Here is a 22,355-nt window from a genome sequence, read left to right as displayed (position 1 = left end):
GGATGTGCTTTTATGCTTTCTGGTGCTTACGTCACCCTGCTCGTGACGTCTCGCTGCTCCATTGGACGGATTTGACACGTGCTTCAGAACGCGGTCACGCAAGGGCGTTCCCAAAGCGACTCGACGCAGCTCGAGTTCCTGAAGGGGAACTTGTTTGGTATAGCGCTCGATATAGGTGTGTGCTTTGAGCGACAAGCAGACAGCCAATAAGATGTTAAAATGAGTGCTGTGCCTGCCTGCGTTGAGAAACTGTGCATTTTAATTTTAGATGTGCATCCGGGAGACTTACCAGTGGTGCACGAGATGCAGTGTTGATATAAATGTCGTTGTTGCATTTTATTGTTTTTGTTAGCCTATCAAGTTGAACCTATGAGATGCGCCACTGCTGCGTTTTTCATTCAAAAATATTAGAGAAAAATGTTGGTTAGGTTAAAACTGAAACCAAGCCATTCACACAGAACATTCTCTGTGCACTTTCGAGACTGACAACTATGGCTGTTGCATTCGCGTCTCGCACAGGAGATGTATAGATAGACATGTAAAGTTAAAAGAGGTTCAACTTTTAGAAAACATGTCTTGATAATTTGTGGGGGATTTATGCTGTGTTCACGCCATGTTGTAATTACCTTAATTCTGAGATGACAACACATGACATTCTACTCGGAGCAGAATTATGTGTTTCTATGGCAACACTATCAATGCCAAAGCCATCACGTGCTCCGGAACTTGTAATTACAATTTGAAAGCTCGGAATGTTCTGAGAGTTGGACCAGTGACAGCTGTACCACCTTACTGCCGCCATATTAATTTAGGCACTACTTAGGTGCTAACTCTGAGCACGAGAACATGGGCAACACGGAGTAAAACGTCACGTCATCTCGGAATTATGTTAATTACAAGATGCAGCATTATTCCATTCCACTGCGTCTCATATGTTTTTAAATGAAATCTGTGTGATCGGCGCTTCAGATTTTTGTATTAAGCTATGCATAAATACATGATGCTGTTTTGTTCATAATTGTTTATGCAATTTACAAAATTCTATTTGATGCATATACAATATAAGAAAGGATATTTGTTTAAATATAATTTTGTGTTTGACTGTTAAAACTAAAATTATTTGTTGTTTGTCTTAATAAACTGTGCAAATTAAAAATAAAGTGGTTAAAATATATATATATATATATATATATACTGCTCTTTGTTTAAAAAAGGTTATTAAAATTGTTCAATAATTACCGATACCGAATGATATGGAACATTATATCGTGATCATTTTTTTTAGCTATATCACCCAGCCCTAAAGCCTGCAATGTACGCCATCAGCTTTTTTTGTCTTCGAGAGCCATTTGTTTACGTTGCAGCATATGATTATTGTGGAACACTCAACCAACCATTTCAGGAAGTGTGTCCTCCATGTCGTAGATATCTCACACCTGCAGACACACAAGTTGTTCAATTCAGTGCAATTAATTTTATTGAATTGAATTGAACAACTTGTGTTCAATAACACAAGACACACAAGTTAGTGTTATGTGCTTGGGTGAGAAGCATGCATGTTCAGTTCTTGAGAGAGCTGATGAAGAAGCTCACATTTGAAGTCAGCATTTGTCTCTGTTTTCTAGAGAGATGTGGTAAAGGTGTCTGTCCCCCTGTCTTTGGACCGTCTATGGCCGAGGCACAGCATATACTGCAGGTCGAGTTGCCAGAGGAATTCGAGAGAGGTATGCCTTTCTTGTGGTCCTTTCACCCACTTGAGGGAGAGGCATCTCTTGAGTCTTCTGATCCAGCAGATAGCATTTTGTTGGTACTATACAAACAGGAAGAGATGGATATGGCCGAATAAGGCATGGATGTTTGCAAGTGAGCTTTCCCAGCCTCCCAGCCCTGCGTACAAGGAGCTGCTGGATGTGATTTCCCCATTATGTTTGGGCAGTAAAGCTGTAGCTCCCCTGTGTTTCCCTATGGGTACAGTTTTTAGATGATATATTTGCTCGCCTCAGGTAGTGGCAGGCTAAGGGAACTAGAAATGTTCTCCATGGGCCAGTATTCCCTCTAGGTGGTGTCTAGCAGTTGATTCACAAGGAAGGGATGCCATGCTTCAGGCCTGCCTGCAATGTTTTCTTTAGACAAATAAATTGATGATATATGTTCATGCACCCTCTTATACTCTTGGATACACCTGTAGTGATGTCATGGATTGTCGATGGCCAATGGAATTGTCAGGTTTTGACACACGCTTCAGTTCCCCTTCTCAGTGAACTAAGGTTACACTCGTAACCCAAGACGCTCTTCAAATCTTGTCCTGGAGGTCCACTGTAGAGTTTAACTCCAACCTTAATCAAACACAAACTAATCAAATTTTCAGGATAACTAGAACATTGCAGCCAGGTTAGATTGGTAAGGAATGAAGGTAAATTATGCAGGACTGTGGACTTCCAGGTTCAATATAAAGAACACTTGTGCCACCCTTAGGTACACGACTTTCAAAGTCGTTGAATTGTTTGTTTGTCTGTTTGTTTTTTTAACACAGTACACAACTGTCATCGCCAGTTCTAGTCAGTTTTATACTACAGCACTTGGATCGGAGATAGGTCTAGAATATATATTGAACCAGCTAAATTGATGCGTAGAGCATGTTTTTGATAATTAAAACATATTAATCTTCACCCTATATGAACCAGCACCAATTTGCCTCCAGTTTTATTTTTTGTCTGCAATCTATATTAACTGTAGGTAAGAATGTGTAAGCTGCATTATATGTAATAATTCTTGATTCTGAGCTCTACAACTTTGCTTCTGCAGACCCACTGCCCAGCTAATGAAGGTCTTTAGAACTGTTTAGCCTTGTTCAGACTGTCAGCCCAAATCCAATTGAAATCCGATCATATTTAGATAGTATGAACTGCAACGAACTACATGAAATCCGATTTGTGCAAATCTGTTTCGAGCTACATTCGTATGTGGTTTGGAATTCTATTCAAATCGCATTCCTGGAAATCAGTTTCAGTCTGACCACTCAGATCGGATTTGGTGTAGCTTTTTCACGTTCTCACGTAAAACGTAAACACATCAGACGTTTTTCTAGAAAACATAATATATGTCAGAAACAAGCTTGTGTTTTTGCGAACTGTAAGACAAGCGGAAAAAGACAATATACTGCTAGTATACTCACCTCTTTGAATGTTGAAACCAGCAGAGATGGCAGCATGGAATAAAGTCACACATTCCAGCTTCCTGCATTTCTGATGCTGCCTCCCACTGGGCAAAGTTACATCCAAAGGATGTCTATTTGATGTCTTTGCTTGCGTTGAAAAGATGTCCACTGAGGAGCCAGAATGAAAGTTATGACTTATTTTTTTGATGTGTTCTGCACGTCTAATATAGACATTCATGGAACCTCCGTACAAGGTTAAAAACTAGTTCAACATTGGTCAGTGGACATCATTTCAACATCATTTAAGGACTCATTTAGACATAATTGATACTGTTTCTGGACCAAATAAACTCTCTCAGGATGCATGAACATGTTAACCCGCACCTGGATGCCAGCACACTGAACGCTCTTTGTTTGCACGTATCCATATTTACGCATAGATTAAATGAAACGGGACATTATAAAGGTCTAAGCCTCAAGCATCGATGATAGGTCACTGTTTTTTAATGGAAAGCTTATAAGGAATGTATTTGCTAAATTTGTGTAAGCAGTACACATCAAAACTTCAGGATTGTGTCCTGAAACACAATCACAACAACATTTGCTCCTCCATCCCTGATACTTTAGACCCTCTTCAGTTTGCCTATCGCCCCAACAGATCTACTGAAGATGCTATCTCTCACGTCCTGCACTCTTCCCTCATGCACATTGACAGCAGCAATGGAAACTATGTAAGGCTGCTATTCATCAACTATAGCTCAGCTTTCAATACTATAGTCCCCATCAAGCTAGCTTCTAAACTCTTGGACCTTGGCCTGAATTCTTCACTCTGCAACTGGATTCTAGATTTCCTCACTGGTAGACCTCAAGTGGTGAAAGTAGGCCAGTTCACCTCCAACTCCATCAGCCTGAAAATGGGAGCTCCACAGGGCTGTCTCCGGAGTACTCTGCTCTACTCTCTCTACACACATGACTGCGTGTCTTCCCACAGTGCCACATCTATTATCAAATTTGCTGATGATACTGTGGTTCTGGGCCTCATTTCCAACAACAATTGTCTCTCTTTGAATGCGAGTAAAACTAAAGAGCTGATTGTGGACTTCAGGAAGAGACAGCAGCGGCCCTATTCTCCTCTTATGATCAGTGGGACCCCAGTGGAGAGGGTGAGCAGCTTCAAGTACCTTGGTGTAAACATCTCCGAGGACCTGACTTGGACTTCACATACCCAAACTCAGGTTAATAAAGCCAGGCAAAGACTGTACCATCTGCGACAGCTGAGAAAATTCAGGGTTTCGCCAGCAATCCTGAAAACTTTCTATTCAGGGGTCATAGAAAGTGTATTGACTCAGAGTATCTCAGTGTGGTATGGGAACAGCTCCAGTCAAGACTGCAAAGCCCTGCAGAGAGTTGTGCACTTAGCTGAGTGCATCTCAGGGTCTGCTCCCCCCTCTCTACAGGACATCTACCTCAAATGCTGCAAAAGCAGAGCTGTTAAAATCATCAAGGACTCCAACCACCCTGGTAATTCTCTTTTCATTTTGCTACCATCTGGTAAGCGCTTCCGTAGCCTGATGGCAAAAACCGAGAGACTTAGGAGGAGCTTCTTCCCCCAGGCCATCAGGCTCCTAAACTCAAACTCAGCCTCTTCACACCAGCATGACTTCACTTAATTATCAGTAAGACACTTACTATTGTTGTGACGAGTCAGAAGCGTGTGGATCCATTTGCAGCTTTTATTAGAATGGTCAGACAATACAAGGTCAAATACCGGCAAGGTAGAACAGCAGAGACAAGGCTGAGACAGAGTCGAGTACCAGGCGAGAGATCGGGGCAGGCGGCAAGCAATCAGAGTCCAGGGGAAACAATCCAAGTCGGGGCAGGCAGATAACAATCAGAGTAACGGGAAACAGTCCAATAACAGATGCACAGAAAATCAAACACGGGTATAACGCTCGGAAATTACAGCCGGGGCAAATCAAGACTTCGCAGAGAGTCCGTGTGTGTGTGAGTGGTTTATATGTGTGTGTGTATATGAGGTGCAGGTGTGGATGATTAATCAGTCCCAGGCATGAGGGGTGATGGGAATTGGAGTCCGAATGGAAATGTCTAATATTCGGGAGACGGTTCCCTCTGGTGGTGCGGAGGAGGCGGTAAGGGAGCCTCCTCTGTAACAAATATACTGACATTGTCACTTGCACACAGCAATATCTCTTATATTTTATTTATTTACTTTTTTACCCCTATTGCTGCTATGTAACTACCCTGTACAACCTGTTTGCACATTCTCCTCTTGTACATTCCTGCTCATCTAAATATTTATTAAGTCTACAGAATACTGTCCTGTGCATTCTATTTTTACTCTTAGTTTTTTTATCTTACTTTTTCCATACCTATATTTATATATAATTTTCTTGTGTTTGTATTCTTTAATAATTGCACTGTCCATGACGCGGACCTGACTTACAGTTCACTGCTGGTCATATATTCTCTGTATAACCATGTATGTGACAAATACAAATCTTGAATCTTGGATCTTGAATCTTGAACATGCATAATCAAAACGCAGTGCATACCAGATTCATCGTAATAACGAGTCACAAATGCATCCACTGCTGTAAATCCCGGTTTAGTTAGAAAGGTAAGGGACCACTGAACAACATCCCATAGAGCACTTTTAGCCCAACGAAATAATAACGTTGTAATATGGATGGTTATTCATTTGTTTACATCTCATATCTCCTGGGAGAGTTATTGTTTATCCGTTATGGAATAACTTAAAACTGCGTCTTGGTAGTAAAAAGCAACATGGTTTTATAGCATACAGTGTTACAAACAGAATGAGACCATCCACAAAAAAAAAAGTCAAAGATACGCGGAATATTGTTTATTTGAATTCTGGCACTCTCTCGTGACTGCTTGTTACGCACGCTGTGACGCACCTGTCATCTGATGGGGTGTAGCGATCGGCTTTTTGCACAAATATATATATATATTTTTCCTATTCAACATTTTTTTAAATTATTCTTATTGTATTTTTCTAGTGCTCAAATAAATCACTTATACGATGTCTAAGATTCTGTCTATTATTTTATAATTGAAAAACTATGCAGTGGTATGTATAATGACTAAAATATTTTGTAGAACCCGTCAATACATTTGGTGGCTATTTTTCCTCAAATGGGGAGGGGGTATTAGAAATAGTCTCAGAAAAATGGTTGCGGGAATCAAATATTTCATGGTATCTTCTTAAAATTTGAAATATAAACTCATGAGACATGTGCCTTTGAACCCAAGGCACTTCAGTGTTTACAACTTTTTATCTTGTTGATCATTATCAACTCTGGAATAATGGATAGTAAAGCCCAAAGGGTCTTCTTTCCAAAGACACCAAAATTGTCTGTGTAGCACACTGTTGTCAGGTCATTTTCAGCTGTGAGTCCCAAAATGGGGGGTGCAGGTTAACAGGTTAAATTAAAACTCATGCTATTTCAATGTAATTTCCATTTGTTAATGCAAAGAAACTCACAGACACTGTGTTTGTCCAAAAATTATGAAAATAAAAGAGTCTTCAATGAAACAGCATTGAAGTTTATGAGATAATTAAATGATCTAATAACTGATAATTGAGAATTTGGTAAAATCAACTGCAAATCAAAGACATTAAATCTCTCAAAATCTCAGCAGAGGAGGATCAAACAACTTCATTCATTACTAACCAGACTGACTTTATTTCTGTCAGACATAGCTTTTATTGATAATTACCAGAGGTTTAAATGTTAATATTTAAGTCACTATTGTGGTGGACAGTGTTTACTTTAGTTGGGATCTTGGTCCTCGTACTTCTTGTGTTAGCTTTTCTTTAATTGCGGTAACCGTGTGTTTGTAAAATATAATTGTTGTGGCAGAGGAAAGCCAAAATCAAGTGTTATCATCTTGTTAATGACGACAAAATCATGCTGTGTTCATCTAATGCTGCATTTTAATTTTGTGTTTATATTTATGGATAAACCGCATGTGCACAAAATATTTTGAGCAAGTGCATCATGTGGTCACACACAGACGTCAAGATTTTGCATGTGAATCACAACAACAGTGACAATCAAAACAAAAAAGCTTGGGAATTAAGGATGAGTTTGCACTATGAAGCCACCCATCATGCATTGCAGCATGAAGCTTTTTTGCTTGATTTGATTTCCACCATTGCTGTGATTCATGTGCAAAATCTTGATGTCTGTGTGTGACCACATAATGTGTTTACTCAAAATATCTCATGCACATGCATTTTGTCCACCTTCAGAATAAGTGATAATTTCAATGCTCATGGTGCCTGAACTGCAGCTTCACAAGTTTGGTGGCTATAAATGCCAAATATAAAACAAAACTAAAAACACAACATCACATGCTCATTTTGTGATGATTTCACCATAATCAACAAGGAGCAGATAACACCTATTTTCACTTTATTTTGGCCTTCTTTGCCACAACAATTGTATTTCACAAACACACAGATACAGCAACCAAAGAAAACCTAACACAAGAAGTAGGAGAACCAAGATCCCAACTAAAGCAAACACTGTCCACCACAATGGTGACTTCAAATGAAACATAAATATCAACATCTAAACCTATGTTAATTCTCAATAAGAGCTTCTGTGGATGTCTGACAGAAATAAAGTCAGTCTGGGGTGCGTTTCCTAAAAGCATCGTTAGCCAACTATGGTCGCAAATTCCGTCATTACCAACATAGTTCAACGATTCTGTGTTTCCCGAAACCATAGTTCAAATTAACATTCGCAAACAGCGTCGCAAACTTAACTCGAGTCCTCTCTGCCAAGATAGTAACTCGAATAGGCTACTGGAATGTAAGAACTGTATTCCAGTCTTCCAAGCTGCAGCAAGTTATCAAAGAGATGGAGGTCTATAACATTAATATATTAGGCATCAGTGAAGTTCGTTGGACCAGCTCTGGCAATCTGTCCTCGGGGAACAAGATTGTCTTGTTCTCTGGATGCCAAGACAACATACATCGTGATGGTGTTGCCCTCATCCTGGATCGCCAGGCATATGGGGCACTAGCAGGGTGGACCCCAGTCAACGAGCGTCTTCTGACAGCAAGGTTTGCCACCTCACATGCCAAGGTAACCATTGTCCAATGTTACGCTCCGCATAATGACTGACGACACAGAGAAGGAAATATTCTACCAGCAATTGCAAGACCTACTGAATAAAGTGCTACGTCATGATATTCTATTGGTCATGGGAGACCTCAACGCACAGGTTGGTGAAGATCGATCCGGCTTTGAAGAGGTCCTGGGCCCACATGGGTATGGCAAGCGTACAGACAACGGTGATCGGTTGGTGCAGTTCTGTGCCATGAACAACATGAAGGTCGGTTTGACATTATTCAAACCTAAAGACATACACAAAATAATGTGGACATCTAATGACCACAAAACCCAGACTCAGATTGACCACATTGCTACACATTGCAACACCATGCTTGCAAGACGTCCGTGTCTACCGCGGAGCTGATATCTGCAGTGACCATCATTTGGCCATAGCAAAGTTCAAAGTCAAGCTGAAGCAGAAAAAGAAGAAAGACTCCAAGCCCCAGCGGTGCGACACAAGCAAGCTAAATTATGCAGTGACAGGTTCCCAGTTCCAGTTGTTCCTAAACAACAGATTCTCAGCACTGGCTGATCTGGTGCTGGGATTGTTGGATTGGTGGGACCAGCTAAATGATGCCATGTCAGCTGCCGGGGAAGAGATCCTTGGCACAAGAAGTCTCTCAAAGAGACCTGGATCAGTGACCAGACCTGGGAGCTGATAGCAGAGAGGAAAGCGATACATCAGAGAACGTTTAGTCCATCTAATGCCGAGGATGCCTACCAGGAATTCATCAAGATGGACATGGCAGTAAAAAGCAGTGCACAGAGGGACAAGCGAGAGTGGCTGGACAGACAAGCTGAGGAAGCCCAAGAAGCAGCTAGTCGTCATGACATGTGCACGGTCTACCAGATTGCCAAGTAGATCTGCAGCACGGTGAAAACAGGGTCAGTACCAATGAAAGCAAAGGATGGCACACCACTCTCCAGAGGTGAGGACAAGTTGGCAAGTTGGGCTGAACACTTCAAAGAGGTCCTCAATAGACTGGAACCAGCATGCCCTGTCACTGTGGAAGACCCACTTCAGGTACTTCCCATCGATACATCTGACTTCTCGGAGGACGAATCCGCAAGTTCATCTCCAGCCTCAAGAACAACAAGTCTCAGGGCACGACGGCATAACAGCCGAGATGCTGAAGGCTGGCGGCGAGAGTGTGATCACCTGGATGTGCAGTCTGTGTGGCATTGTACCAGAGGATTGGAAGAATGGTGAGGTGGTGTGCATTCCGAAGAAAGGCAACCTGGCGGAGTGTGATAACTGGAGGGGGGTCACTCTGCTCTCAATTCCTGGAAAAGTCTGCTGCAGGGTCATCCTCAATAGAATATGAGGCAATGTAGACTCTGAGCTGCGTGAAGTACAGGCAGGCTTCCAGCCAAAACGCTCTTGCATGGAACAAATCTTCATGCTGCGGAGAATTGTTGAGAAGTGTGGAGAACTCCAGGTACCTCTTGCAGTCAGCTTCATCGACTTCTCCAAAGCGTTCGACAGTGTGCACAGGCAATCACTCTGGAAGATTCTGCTTGCCTACGGCATCCCATCAAAAGTCATAGGGGCCATTGAGCAGATCTACAACACCTCCAAATGCAGAGTGAGGATACCGATGGATACAGTAACTGGTTTGAGGTGGTGACCAGTATAAAGCAAGGATGTATCCTGTCCTGTGTTTAGAAGCACAGTTTCTTGTTAGTAAGACATATGGACTTAAATAAATTATGCTTTTGGGCACAATAAGCAAGCTAACATGCAGTACAATCTATATCTTCCATTTAATTTAAATACATATACATTTTAATCAATACATTTTAGCACGTCCTCAATAAACGCCATTTTTGAAGAGTGCGCATGTGCATAAATGCCTAAGGGAACCCCGGAGTGTGACATAAGAGGAAACCTGTGATGAATCAAACATCAAATAAAGCAAAATGACAGGAAACAAAACATTTAATTAGTCATCAGGTGCCATGTTCAATACAGCAGCATCTCAGAGATCTCGAATCAATTAATTGGCAGAAGTTATTACTCCACCACATGCGTGTGACGTCATTGACAACAGCCCTAAATTGTTGAACTAGTGTGGTTCAAACGACGGATATGCGACCATATTCGGGAAACAGTCATGACTGGCTAGTTAGTTTCCACAACAATGCATCGTACTATGGTGGTTAATTAGTGAATTATGCCATTGTACGGGACGCACCCCTGGTTAGTAATTAGTGAAGCTGGTGGTGCTGTTTGTGGAGTTGTTTAATCATCCTCTGCTGAGATCTTCAGAGATTTAATGTGTTTGATGCAGTTGATTTTACCAAATGCTCAATCATCAGTTATTTGAACATTTAATTATCTCATAAACTTCAACACCGTTTCAGTGAAGATTATTTTATTTTCATAATTTTGGACAAACACAGTGTCTGTGAGTTGCTTTGCAATTACAAATTTTCTATTCTATCTACTTGTTTTTCTTTGTTTGTGTGTGTGTGTGTGTGTATAATATATATCTATATCTATCTATCTATATATATATATATATACACACCTTGCTAGGCTAACCGAGACTTGTCATTTGCACTTATATATTGTTGCTCTTTAGTTAGTTTTGACTGCTTTTATTGTCCTCATTTGTAAGTAGCTTTGGATAAAAGCGTCTGCTAAATGCCTAAATGTAAATGTAATGCAAATGGAAATTAGATGGAAATTACAATGAAATAACAGGTTTTTAATTTAATGCATCCTTTAGTGAGAGTGTAGCAGCGCAGGCAAGGCGCTGCTTTTAGAGAGTGTTTATTTGGTCCAGAAACAGTATAAATTATGTCTAAATGAGACCTTAAATGATGTTGAAATGATGTCAACTGACCACAGTTGAACTAGTTTTTAACCTTGTACGGATCGAGGTTCCATGAACGTCTATATTGGACGCGCAGAACACGTCAAAAACAGACATCATAAAAACGTTCATTCTGGCTCCTCAGTGGACGTCTTTTCAACGTGAGCAAAGACATCAAAAAGACGTTCATTGGACATAACTTTGAAATCCATAATAATAATAATCCAGCGCGACGGCAACATGTTGTTATGTCGTATAACAGTATCTGTATTGCAAACTATATTGCTGTTATTGTTATTTTTAGCGTAGGCACATATATATATATATAAATGACGTAATCAAACTACAGCAAGAGCAAACAAGCGACTCCTTTTGAATCGCTCTTGCGGTTCTTGAATCTCAATCTCGTTCTTGGTTGCAACGGTTTTCGGATCACCAGTACACAACTGAGAACCGCTTCTTTCGGACGTGTCCGATTTGAGAACCGATGAGCTGATGATACTGCGCATGCGTGATTCAGCGACAGCGTGTGTGATCTGAACTACTATATATATATATATATATATATATATATATATATATTACTGCTGCTTCGTCTTTATTCCCACAAAATGCAAACACACATTGTATTTAAGAACATTTGTATATGCCTGTGAACATCCATACAACATTTAATTTAACATCAAAACAACCATTCTTGTTCTTTGAAGCTTTCTCTGACATAATACAGACCATTATGCACTGTTTTACATTGTTTTATAGAGCAGATATTCAGATGCAAATCTTGTTAGTACATTCAATATTTTACACATCACTGACATATTCCACAGAGTCCTTGAGCTTTACTGCATGGAATTTGTGTACCAAAACCTTATTATCAAAATAAACCTCTTAAGAAATTCCTCTCTAAAACCCTACGTAGGCTAAGTATAGTGAAATTTTGCCAAAGAGCTGTGACATAATCAATAGAAATAGAATAATACAGGGTGTTGAGAAACTATGAACAGCCAGTTACTGTATGCATCTGAAACAGTAGCTGAGGACTTTGCGTTTTATGATTTCACTTTCTTCCCTGTTGACTGTAAACATAACTCTTAACTACCTGTGAACCACAGGTCAATGTGCAAGGCTCAGGCAATGGTGAGAGCTACCAGGAGCGACTGTCTCGTCTAGAAGAAGATAAAGAGTCTCTTGTGTTACAGGTAAAACATGCGGGCAATTTGTTACAATTACTTGCTTAAACAGCATGATAAATAGCTGTTTATCATGCTGTTTATCAATAAATAGCTTGATAAATAAATCAAGCTATTTATTGATAATAGATAGCTTAAACTATCTATTAGTTTAATAGATAGTTTAAGCTATCTTAATAAATAGCTTAAACATCAGTGTTGTATGACATCAATGTAATCATGTTTGAATAGGAACAACATTGACAGCATACAAAATGTAACATTAGTTTCATAAATGTCCGTTTTATAAAGACATTTTGCGAAAACCTTTCAGTTATAGCATAAAATAATTGAAGAAAACCATAAAGTGTTCCTAGCCAAACCAGTACAATTGTGGTGTTTCATGGGAACAGACAGGGCTTTACGGATTAGTCCTGTTCTGGCTTGTTGGGTTTTTGACAGTAAGTGCATGTGGGTGCTTCCTGATCGACTGGGTTGACGAGAATATTACTTTAATTTGTTTGAATAACCCAATGTTTATGTATATGTTAGTGCTGTCAAACAATTAATAACGATTAATCACATCCAAAATAAAAGTTTGTGTTTACATAACATATGTGTGCTGTGTATATTTATTATGTATATATAAATACACACACATACAGTATATATTTAGGAAATATTTACATGTATATGCATTTATATATTTATATTCTTATATTTTATATTATATATAAATATATTTAATATATAAACATAACATGTTTTTCTTAAATATATACATGCATGTGTTTGTATTTATATATACATAATAAATATACACAGTATACACATATGTTATGTAAAAAAACCTTTTATTTTGGATGTGATTAATCACAATTAATGTATTTTGTCTAATTCAGAGTGTGATTAGACTGAGTAATTTATACTTTACTCTCAGACCTGGGAGCAACTTTAGAAGGACAATGGACAAAGATGATGTACCTCAATTGAACAAATGCAATTTAAACCTGTTTCTCAGGTGAGTGTGTTGACAGATCAGGTGAAGGCTCAGGGAGAGAAAATCAGAGACCTGGAGAATTCTCTTGGGGAATATCAGCACAAGCTCAAATCCACTGAGGAGATGCTTCAACAGGTATTGGTAATACTTATCAATATTTATATATATATATATATATATATACTGTATATATATATATATGTATATATATTTTTTCCATTTTCATATTTGTATTAGAATTTATTTCAAACACTGAAGTATTATGGTAAATCCATCAAAGTATTTACATCTTTGCAAAGTATGCATTAGACTGTGTCAGATTCAAAAAGCAACCATTGCTGATATGTGTTGCACAAAATGTAAACAGCATTAAAATATTAACATTTACATCATTAGTCATCTGCTGTTTATCCAGTGTACATTACTTTACACTGACTGGGAAGGCCAGGATTCTTAACAGGCTCAGTGGATGTGCAAATGAGTGATCATGCATTAACGAGTTTGGGTTTCTGAAGGCAGTAGGTTTCTTAGTTTACTTGTCACTTTTTTGACAGTGATCCTATTTTCAGAGACCTAAGCCATATCTATAGATCTGAATACCATTGAGACTTCACATTGGGCATTTGGGATTCAGAAAATATAAAAATCTGGTCCCTTTAATTTTAGTCTTTAAACAGCTATTATTTAAAGGAATCTAATAGCTATACTGTAGGGCAGTGTTTCCCAACCGCGGTGCCGTGTAAAAAAAAATCCTTTTTTAATATTTTTAAATTGCTAAAATGTTTTAAAAAAGCATCTATTATATAATATCCATTTCTGATGTCGCCAATAATTAGAGATGCACCGACATTTCGGCTGCCAAAAATGAGTTCACCGCTCAGGTTTCACTTTCATGTGGTGTGACGCTCTGCGTATTATTCCGCTCTATGTGTGTGTGCTCCGCTCAGTCACTCCACTCGTATACCGTTCATGCGAATCGGAACAGCAAAGTCCGACAGGAAACATCAATGTAGTACAGTATTGTTTCTGTCTGCGATAGCCTACTGTGCTGTAACATGGTGTGGTATATGGGCAACTCTTGTAACGCTGCCCTCTCATTCATTGATCTGCTAACCGCTATTTTATGCTCACGTGTTCTGATAATAATAGCTTTCTAGGACTAAAAGAAAGCTATTATTATTGGTAAAAAAAAATAAAAATGTTAAATATCGTAACCCTACTGTTAGACCTGTCAGGGGCTGGCGTCTGGTGTTCTCCCTCTCACCACCAGAGGTCGCCATCTCCCATCCTCCCGGACTCTTTCTCCGTCACCTTGACACCACACACCTGGGCACCCACTCACACACACACACAGCTGTTCCCGCGCACGATGTCCCCGAGGCGGCGGTGCCCGCGCACGATGTTCCCGCGCACTCCATCACCTGCACTCCACACACCTGTGCACACACTCACTCTCACACAGCTGTGGCCCGTCATGAGGACTATTTAGGCGCCTTCCCCACGCCACTCGGGGCGGATAATTAATGTTTGGTTGAGTTATGTCACGAGTTACTGTTTGTTTGTAGTCACGAGGGTTACGAGTGTTTCGAGTGTCTGTTCCGGGACTGATGCAAGCCAGAGGTGGCCGTATTGCATCAGTGCCCATTTGCGTGTTCTAGCCTGTTTCAGAGTCTTAGCTCTGTTTATGTTTCTGTTTGTTACCTTTGTTTTCCCTGGCAGTGAATAAAACCTGCATTTGGACCCAAAACCCTTGCTCACACGGTGTGATTCCTGACCGCGCCGTGACAAGACCTACCTGAAAAACTAAAAAGCAATTTTATTTAATTCGAAGTCCTGTCGTTATTTTTTATTTGTGCTATCATTATTAATATATTTATTTGTTCTTATTTTATTACTGACTGCTTACTTGTCATTTTTTATTCAATTCAAAGTTTGAAATCAGGCTATCTTGTGCTACTGCACCAAAATTACCCCACTGTAAAATAAAAAAAACACTGAGTGAGCAAACATTTGTGAGATAGCTAGTTATAATGATAATTAAATCATGTTTACATATGAATAAAAGCCTACATTAAAATCTGTCATATAAATTGGTCTCTTCAATAGAAATTAGCCTACTGATTGCCAGCATTGATTGACAAATTATTTTAATAATATTAAAAATATCTGTATGACATTATATTCTGCAGTTCTTCCCTATTGTACCGAATATCTATACTTTTCAAATTATCATATCGAAGTTAGAAATTCAAATATTGTGACAAAATTAATTCTGTTGGGTGCCACAGGTTTGTTAAAATTTCCAAAGGGTGCCTCGACTAAAAAAAGGTTGGGAAACACTGCTGTAGGGAACCGGAAAATCTGCACCTGATGTGCCTGAAAAGCAACTTTGGCATCTGTGTGGAAATGCTTTGATGGGATTCCAGGAGACTGGTCATCACATCACCTTGGCAACTCAAATATTTAAGTAGCGGTGGTATTCTAGAGCCGGCATTGACGAGGGCATTCGAATTGACTTGGGAATTAGCTGAGAGAAGGCAACCTACTTTTCTCTTCTGTAATCAGCCAGACAAGGATGTGTCCAGTTAAAAAATTAAATAAAAAAAACAGTGTTGTATGAAAGTAAGTGAGAGAAAGCAAAGTGGAGAGAAACATTAGGACCATTTATGAAGATAAAATCTTTCAAGGCATGGTAAGATACCTGTACTTATCCATACCATTTTCAAGGACAAAATTCACATTCCGCTGCTTGCAAATCTCATTTTCCTCATAAGCTAATTGCATATTTCTGTTTAACTCGCCTTTGCTTTGAAAGCTCTTTGGCTGATTAAATCTCCAGTCTTCAGATGGGAAGCTTTTCAGGGCATGTGCCTGTGGTCATTGAGTTTTTGGCCTTCAAAGGCAAATACTATTCCAGTGACATGGGCCTAATATTTTCCATATGCTGTCTTTGAAAGACTCAGAGCTCACGTAAAACTCCTCAGCACAAGCTTCTGACATTTTGAAATGTTTTTTTGGGCTTCTGTATTGTGAAATAGATTCCTGTTCAGTGTCTGAGATTAACCATCAAGATCAAAGAAGGCAAGGCGCTGCTTTTATGTTTTACACCAAGGGTTCTCAACCACTTATTCAGTTGATTTGCATTGAAACAAATCAGTCAGTCTATTGGGCTGTAGCTGCTGGTGGCATGTTTAAAACAAGCATTCAGGTGATCTTTACTTAGTGTTGATGTGTATTTGGATTTGATTGCCTTCACATGGGAAAATACTGTTTCACACAGGTATGTTGTGCCAAACAAACTTAAGTATACACTTGCTGATGTTTAAATATTTGCTATCATCCAAATTCCAAAAACATTTATTTAGTTTTATTTATTTATTTTAGCTTTGATTCTGTGTTGGTGTTTTAACACCCATTCTGTTTACTATACTCAAATGCAATGCACTTTTCCCTCCACGATCAGAACTCTCAAGCTCTGGCTCATGCTCTCTCTCATGTGTCAGTCCCTGTGAGAGAAGTGGGTAAATATAGCCCTCATAACCTGTGTATATTTAGCCATTGTGGGACAGCAAAGTACAGAGATTTTGAACAGACTTTGTGCCTCCTTAAGAGTACAGTTCCTTAGTTTCCTTCATTTGTGTGCATGTGCGTGTGTTTACATTTGTGTGTGGACTCTCATAGGAGCTTCTGAAAAGGAGTTCTCTAGAGTCACAGAAGCTGGGGTTGATGGATGAAGTGTCCTGTCTAAAACTGAAGCTGGAGAACATGGAAGAGAAACACATCAAGAGTGCTGAGAGACAACATAAAGCTGAGGTAAAACTCTTATAAAATCTAAGATAAAACTCAACAGATTCTGATTGCACCCAAAGTGTATTAAGAGATGCAGATTGAAGAACATAGTCTGGATACAATGTGGTCTTATACCCCCCTGAAGCTAACTTATTTAGGCAACAACCAGTGGGTATGTGGTGTATTGAATTATATAGACATATATATAACATAGAACTTTGTGAATTGCACAGATCCACTTTTACCACAGATCTGGATCAGGGTGGCACTGATATGTTCTCAAAATTGCTGAAGTGAAATTATGTAACCTATGTTCACATGCATGTAAAAACAAACAAAAAGCTGTTAAGGGACCAGGTGGGCTCAGTTTTTTACCAATAATCTCAAAAGCACCAAATTCAGTCTTGTAAACAAAGTCTTGTCTCTTAAAGTCTTGTAAAGTCTGTTATGTATTTTCAAAAAAAAGAAAAGAAAAAAGATGCTGTTTTGACTTTGTAAATTAAAAGACCCAAATTATTTGACCGTGTTCTATTTCTATTTCTAGTTCATATAATTACTATGTTCAGAGTAACTACTGCGGGACAGAACTGGTTGATCTAAATTATACCTTTCCTCTGACATTATGATGTGCTAGCATAAGCTGTGTGTGTTTGTTTGGCTGTGTACCTTTCATTTAACCATTATGGGCCTCATGCAATACAAGCAGAACAAATGACTGTGTAATGGTCTTGAGCAGTCTAGTCTAAATGACAAACAGCCAGAGTGTTTTTATCAGGGATAGAGTGTTAAGAATGACCTCAGCGTGATGTCTGACAACTGCTGGGCTTCACATAGTTAAAGAATGGCACCAATCCACCCGTGAGCATTCCAGTGGCATCTCCCCTGGCATCTCTCTCTCTCTCTCTCTCTCTCTCTCACTTACGAGGTCCTGGCTTTCTACCTGCTATAGATAGGCCAGTTTACCATCTAGTTTACCATGCTGTTGGTGTCACATGGCGTCTCACATGAAAGTTCGTTCATCCACGTGCTGGACACAGTACATAATTTTTTACTTTTATTACAACACAGGCTACTTTGATGTAAAAGATGCAAAAGAAGTCTGTTTGACAGGATGTTATTATTATTATTATTTAATTTTATAAACTTCATGGCTGTCTTTGCTTTTGAAAGTTAGTTATTTTTGTCATAACTTTTGGTGCATGACATACTAAAAGTTAAGTGGGTATTATAGGTTATGAAGCCATTATGGTTCACACAGGAAAGCCAAGTTCCTCAGCTAATGACAGCTTTATGCATTAAATTGCGAGTTAACTTGATATGTTTTTGAAGAGTAGTACCCAGACGATGAAGTTATTTCAAACACCACATTGGAAACTGGTTTGTGTTCAAATCCTGATTACCCATACAGTATATCCTGGAAAAGAAATGTAGTTACTTGGCTCTTTAACAAAAGCTCTTGTATTTGAGACCTTGGCTTGTGTGAAATGGGTCAGTGAGATATTTACTCGTCTAAAATAATATTTCAGAAAGCCCAGGCTGATAGGAGCAGACAGCATGTTTTATCATTGCGGTTTGTATAAAAGACTAGTAGATGAGCTGTTGAATGATGTTCATGAACGATCCTGAAATGTTCCATTGCATTAAACCAACAGAGTGTCCTGGAAAAGCAGAATGAAAGAAACACTAATTTGTAAGAAACTAGCATGCTCTCTGTTACGGGGCAAACAAGACTTGAGATGTATGGATCCATTTGCAAGCTTTATTAAGGGCGTGGTCAAAACAGGCGAGGGTCAGGCAATGGCAAACAGGTATATAGAAGACAAAACAAGAGCAGTCCAGTAAACAAGTGAGGATCAGTCGATGGCGAACATAATCCAACAGGGATGAGACTAGAGGGATAATCCAGGTACAAAGCAAAGGTCCAGGCAGGGGCAAACAGTATCCGAACAGGGCAAGACGAGAGAGGTAATCCAAAGTACACAGGCAAGGATCAGAAGACGAGGAAACAGACAAGGCAAGACTAGGCTAGACTAGGCTAGACTAGACTAGACTAGACTAGACTAAGAAACGTAAAGCAGGCTCCGTAACATAGCTATCACAACTAGCCATATGTGCATACACCACTCGGCAGCCTGAAAGGGAGTGTTATATAGTGAATGTGTGATTGGTTACAGCTGTGTGCAATCAGTGCTGTGTGCAATCAGTGCAATGGATGATGGGATATGTAGTCCGGGATGACATGCAACAGTTTGTGTAGTGCGAGAGTCAATGTAATGGAAGGGTGACCTCTGGTGGTGATTGAACGGAAGTCCATGGACAAGATTCGTGACAATCTCATGATTATGTAACTTTTTAATAGTTTTAGTTATCGAGTACTCACCTTGTTAAAACAAACAAACAAACAAAAAAGACTACATTTGTAGTGTATGAAATGACAGACCACAGTTTTTTTATTGGTCATACTTTAGTTTGGGGATTCTCAGTATTAAGTAACTACAGAACTATGACTTTTGCCTCAATAAACTCCTAATTTGCAGCTTATTATTAGTTAGCAAGGTAGTTGTTATGTTTAGGTATAGAGTAGGATTAATGGAGCTCAAATATGGTAATTCAGAATAAGGCATTAATATGTGCTTTATAAGTACTATTAAACAGCCAGTATGCTAGTAGCATGCATGCTAATAAGCAAATAGTTAATAGCAAGAATTGGTTCCTAAACTAAAGTGTTATTTTTTGTTTTTAATGGGACATTTAGGAACATTTATATAACATTGTTATATTATTTTAAACTAGTATGTTTGAGTTTCTTAGTTTGTTTGAAGAGTTAATCTAACACGCAGGTTAACCTTTACAATCGCTAAGTTGTACCCATAATATACATAAATGGATGCTGTAATGAATTGACACCTCATGCAGACAATCAGTCTAGAGAAACAACTTCCAGTGACTGTATGTAAAAGTGCAATTCGGGAATATATAACACTTATATTTAAACTATGAATATGTTGTTTGTAGTGGTACTAAACTGTTTATGTGTAATGACACTGACTAATATTTATTCATATTACATTGTTACCATGCATGATTGATAATGGTCGGGAAAAGAAAAGCACATGAGGAAAGGATATATCAGAGGTTACATCTAGAAAACAGACAAGTTATATAATAATCTAATTATTCAAGCAACCCGGAGAACACAGACAGGAGGAAAACACTGCATGTCTGCTTCCCATAATCCATTATTTCCACTTTCTCTTACCTTTCTTTTATCTGTTCTTCCCTATTGCTATTCCTTTCTGACAGAGTGTAGTGAATCTGATTAGCGAGCTTCAGGAGCAGATGTGTAGGATTCGGCAGGAGATCTCTAGTAAGATCCAAGAGAAGCCAGCGGAGATGGTCCCAGAGGAAGGCTGTGGCAGTGAGCCAGCGTATGCCTCTCTGACTGAGCCAAAGCCAGTGGTGGGTCTGAGACCTGGACACATTGAAACACTGTGGAACTGTGGTCACTGTGGAATAAAAAATTGTAGGCACCCCTTGGATCTGACAGGTCTAAAGTTATAGTCTGTAATCTGCAAAAACATTGTTTGTGTTTATGAATTGGTGTCCAAATTGGTAACATTTATTTTGACAGTCCATTTTAGATATTCCACTGACTATAAGTAACTTTGCAACTTCGTCAACTACTAGTCAAAAAGTAGTATTAGTAGACAGTCTGCTTAATATCTGCTAAAAAATTATTTTGATGGTTCCTCAACAAGCATTATGATAACTGTAAGTAACTTTGCAAGTATATATCAACTTATTCGACTAACCCTAACCCTAGCCTAATAGTGAGTTAGTGGACATGTAAGTGCAAAGTTACTTATATTTGTAGATTGTCTAAAGTGGACATGGACAATCAAAATTGTAAGAGTTAGAATTGTTTTGTATAAAATGGAAGCCATCTTTCTATAATTATGCACTATTGATCAACAGTGTTTGTTTTAGTATGATTTCAAATAGAGCTCATCAGTGACCACCCACATTTACTAAGCTTTGGTTCTGGAATTATATATATATATATATATATATATATATATATATATATATATATATATATATATATTATTTATTAATGTTTAACCATTTTAACATTTTGTACACAAAATTTTTCAGGTGTGTTTTTGCAAACATCTTACTGGGATCAAGTACTATAAACTGTGTAATTGAATTAGTCTGTGCTTTGTTGTTGTTGTTGTTTTTAAAATGCATTTTCTTGTCAGACAACTTATTGCTGTGTTTTATGTTCTAGCAATATAAAATCCCACATCATATATGCAGTCACTAGCTAACATCATCTAGATAGTCTTGCTAGATGCATTTCCCATTGCCATCTTAAACGTTTATTTTCTAACTGAGCAAGCTCTTTTTAGAATTTTGGATAATGTAATTCTACACCTAGAATTTGGCTATTAAAATATAAATTTTAAATCAGATTAATTGCTTATATGGTAGCATACAGTATATCATTGCTTAAGAAGTTCTGGGAAGGTATTGGAATGATTGGTAGTGCATAAACCTATTTTTTTATGAAGATTTGAATATGACTTTTACTTCCAGAACCGATTATCTGTCAGTAGTTTTTTGGGCTGTAGTTATTTCTAAATTGCTTGAAACAAAAATGCTCCCTTTCTATTGTTTAACAGAAGGGTGCTCAATCCTGTTCCTGGAGATCAACCTTCCTGCAAAGTTCTGCACCTACCCTACTGTAATCAAACACACCTGAAACAGCTAATTAAGACAGGTGTGTTGGTGTAGGGTTGGACCTAGACTCTGCTGGTGTCACAGCTGGTTGTAAAAGTAGTAGTTGAAGCAGGATCTATTTGCAATAATATAAAAATGTATTAAACAAAACTCAGGATACATGAAACATGAGACTGGACAACAGAAAAAAAGCAAAAATAATGGACAACTCAACTGAACTAAACACAGGGCTTAAATACACAGAGAACTAATCAGGGTAACATAAACATATGTGAACTACAGTTATCTGAAATCATATAAATTAACCAGTGGTGGGAAAATTGGAACAAAAAATATTGGGTCAAACACAGGAACAATGAGAACTAGAACAAAAACCAAACAGACCTGAATATACATATGACAGCCGGAAGGTATTTCTCCAGGTACAGGATTGGACAACCCTGCCTAAATTGACCATGGTAACCATGATGTCTTTCAGCAATGCATTACTATATATATATATATATA

The 22,355-nt window shown here is 38.6% G+C and overlaps 1 protein-coding gene across 1 annotated transcript in view; it reads left to right on the top strand.

The window, feature by feature from the left end:
• Window positions 1–22,355, top strand: part of LOC107565352 (liprin-beta-2-like) — a 38,335-nt gene that overhangs the window by 2,926 nt on the left and 13,054 nt on the right. The window contains exons 3-7 of the mRNA XM_016250565.1: window positions 1,626–1,724; window positions 12,260–12,346; window positions 13,338–13,451; window positions 16,998–17,129; window positions 20,409–20,564. Coding sequence (XP_016106051.1) covers window positions 1,626–1,724; window positions 12,260–12,346; window positions 13,338–13,451; window positions 16,998–17,129; window positions 20,409–20,564 — 588 coding nt within the window. The remainder of the gene's footprint in view (window positions 1–1,625; window positions 1,725–12,259; window positions 12,347–13,337; window positions 13,452–16,997; window positions 17,130–20,408; window positions 20,565–22,355) is intronic.

Source organism: Sinocyclocheilus grahami, unplaced genomic scaffold (assembly GCF_001515645.1).
Source record: "Sinocyclocheilus grahami isolate Dianchi unplaced genomic scaffold, SAMN03320097.WGS_v1.1 scaffold995.1, whole genome shotgun sequence".
Lineage (NCBI taxonomy): Eukaryota > Metazoa > Chordata > Actinopteri > Cypriniformes > Cyprinidae > Sinocyclocheilus > Sinocyclocheilus grahami.
The sequence above is the reverse complement of the archived record's forward strand: the minus strand, read 5'-3'. Positions and strand labels throughout refer to the sequence as shown.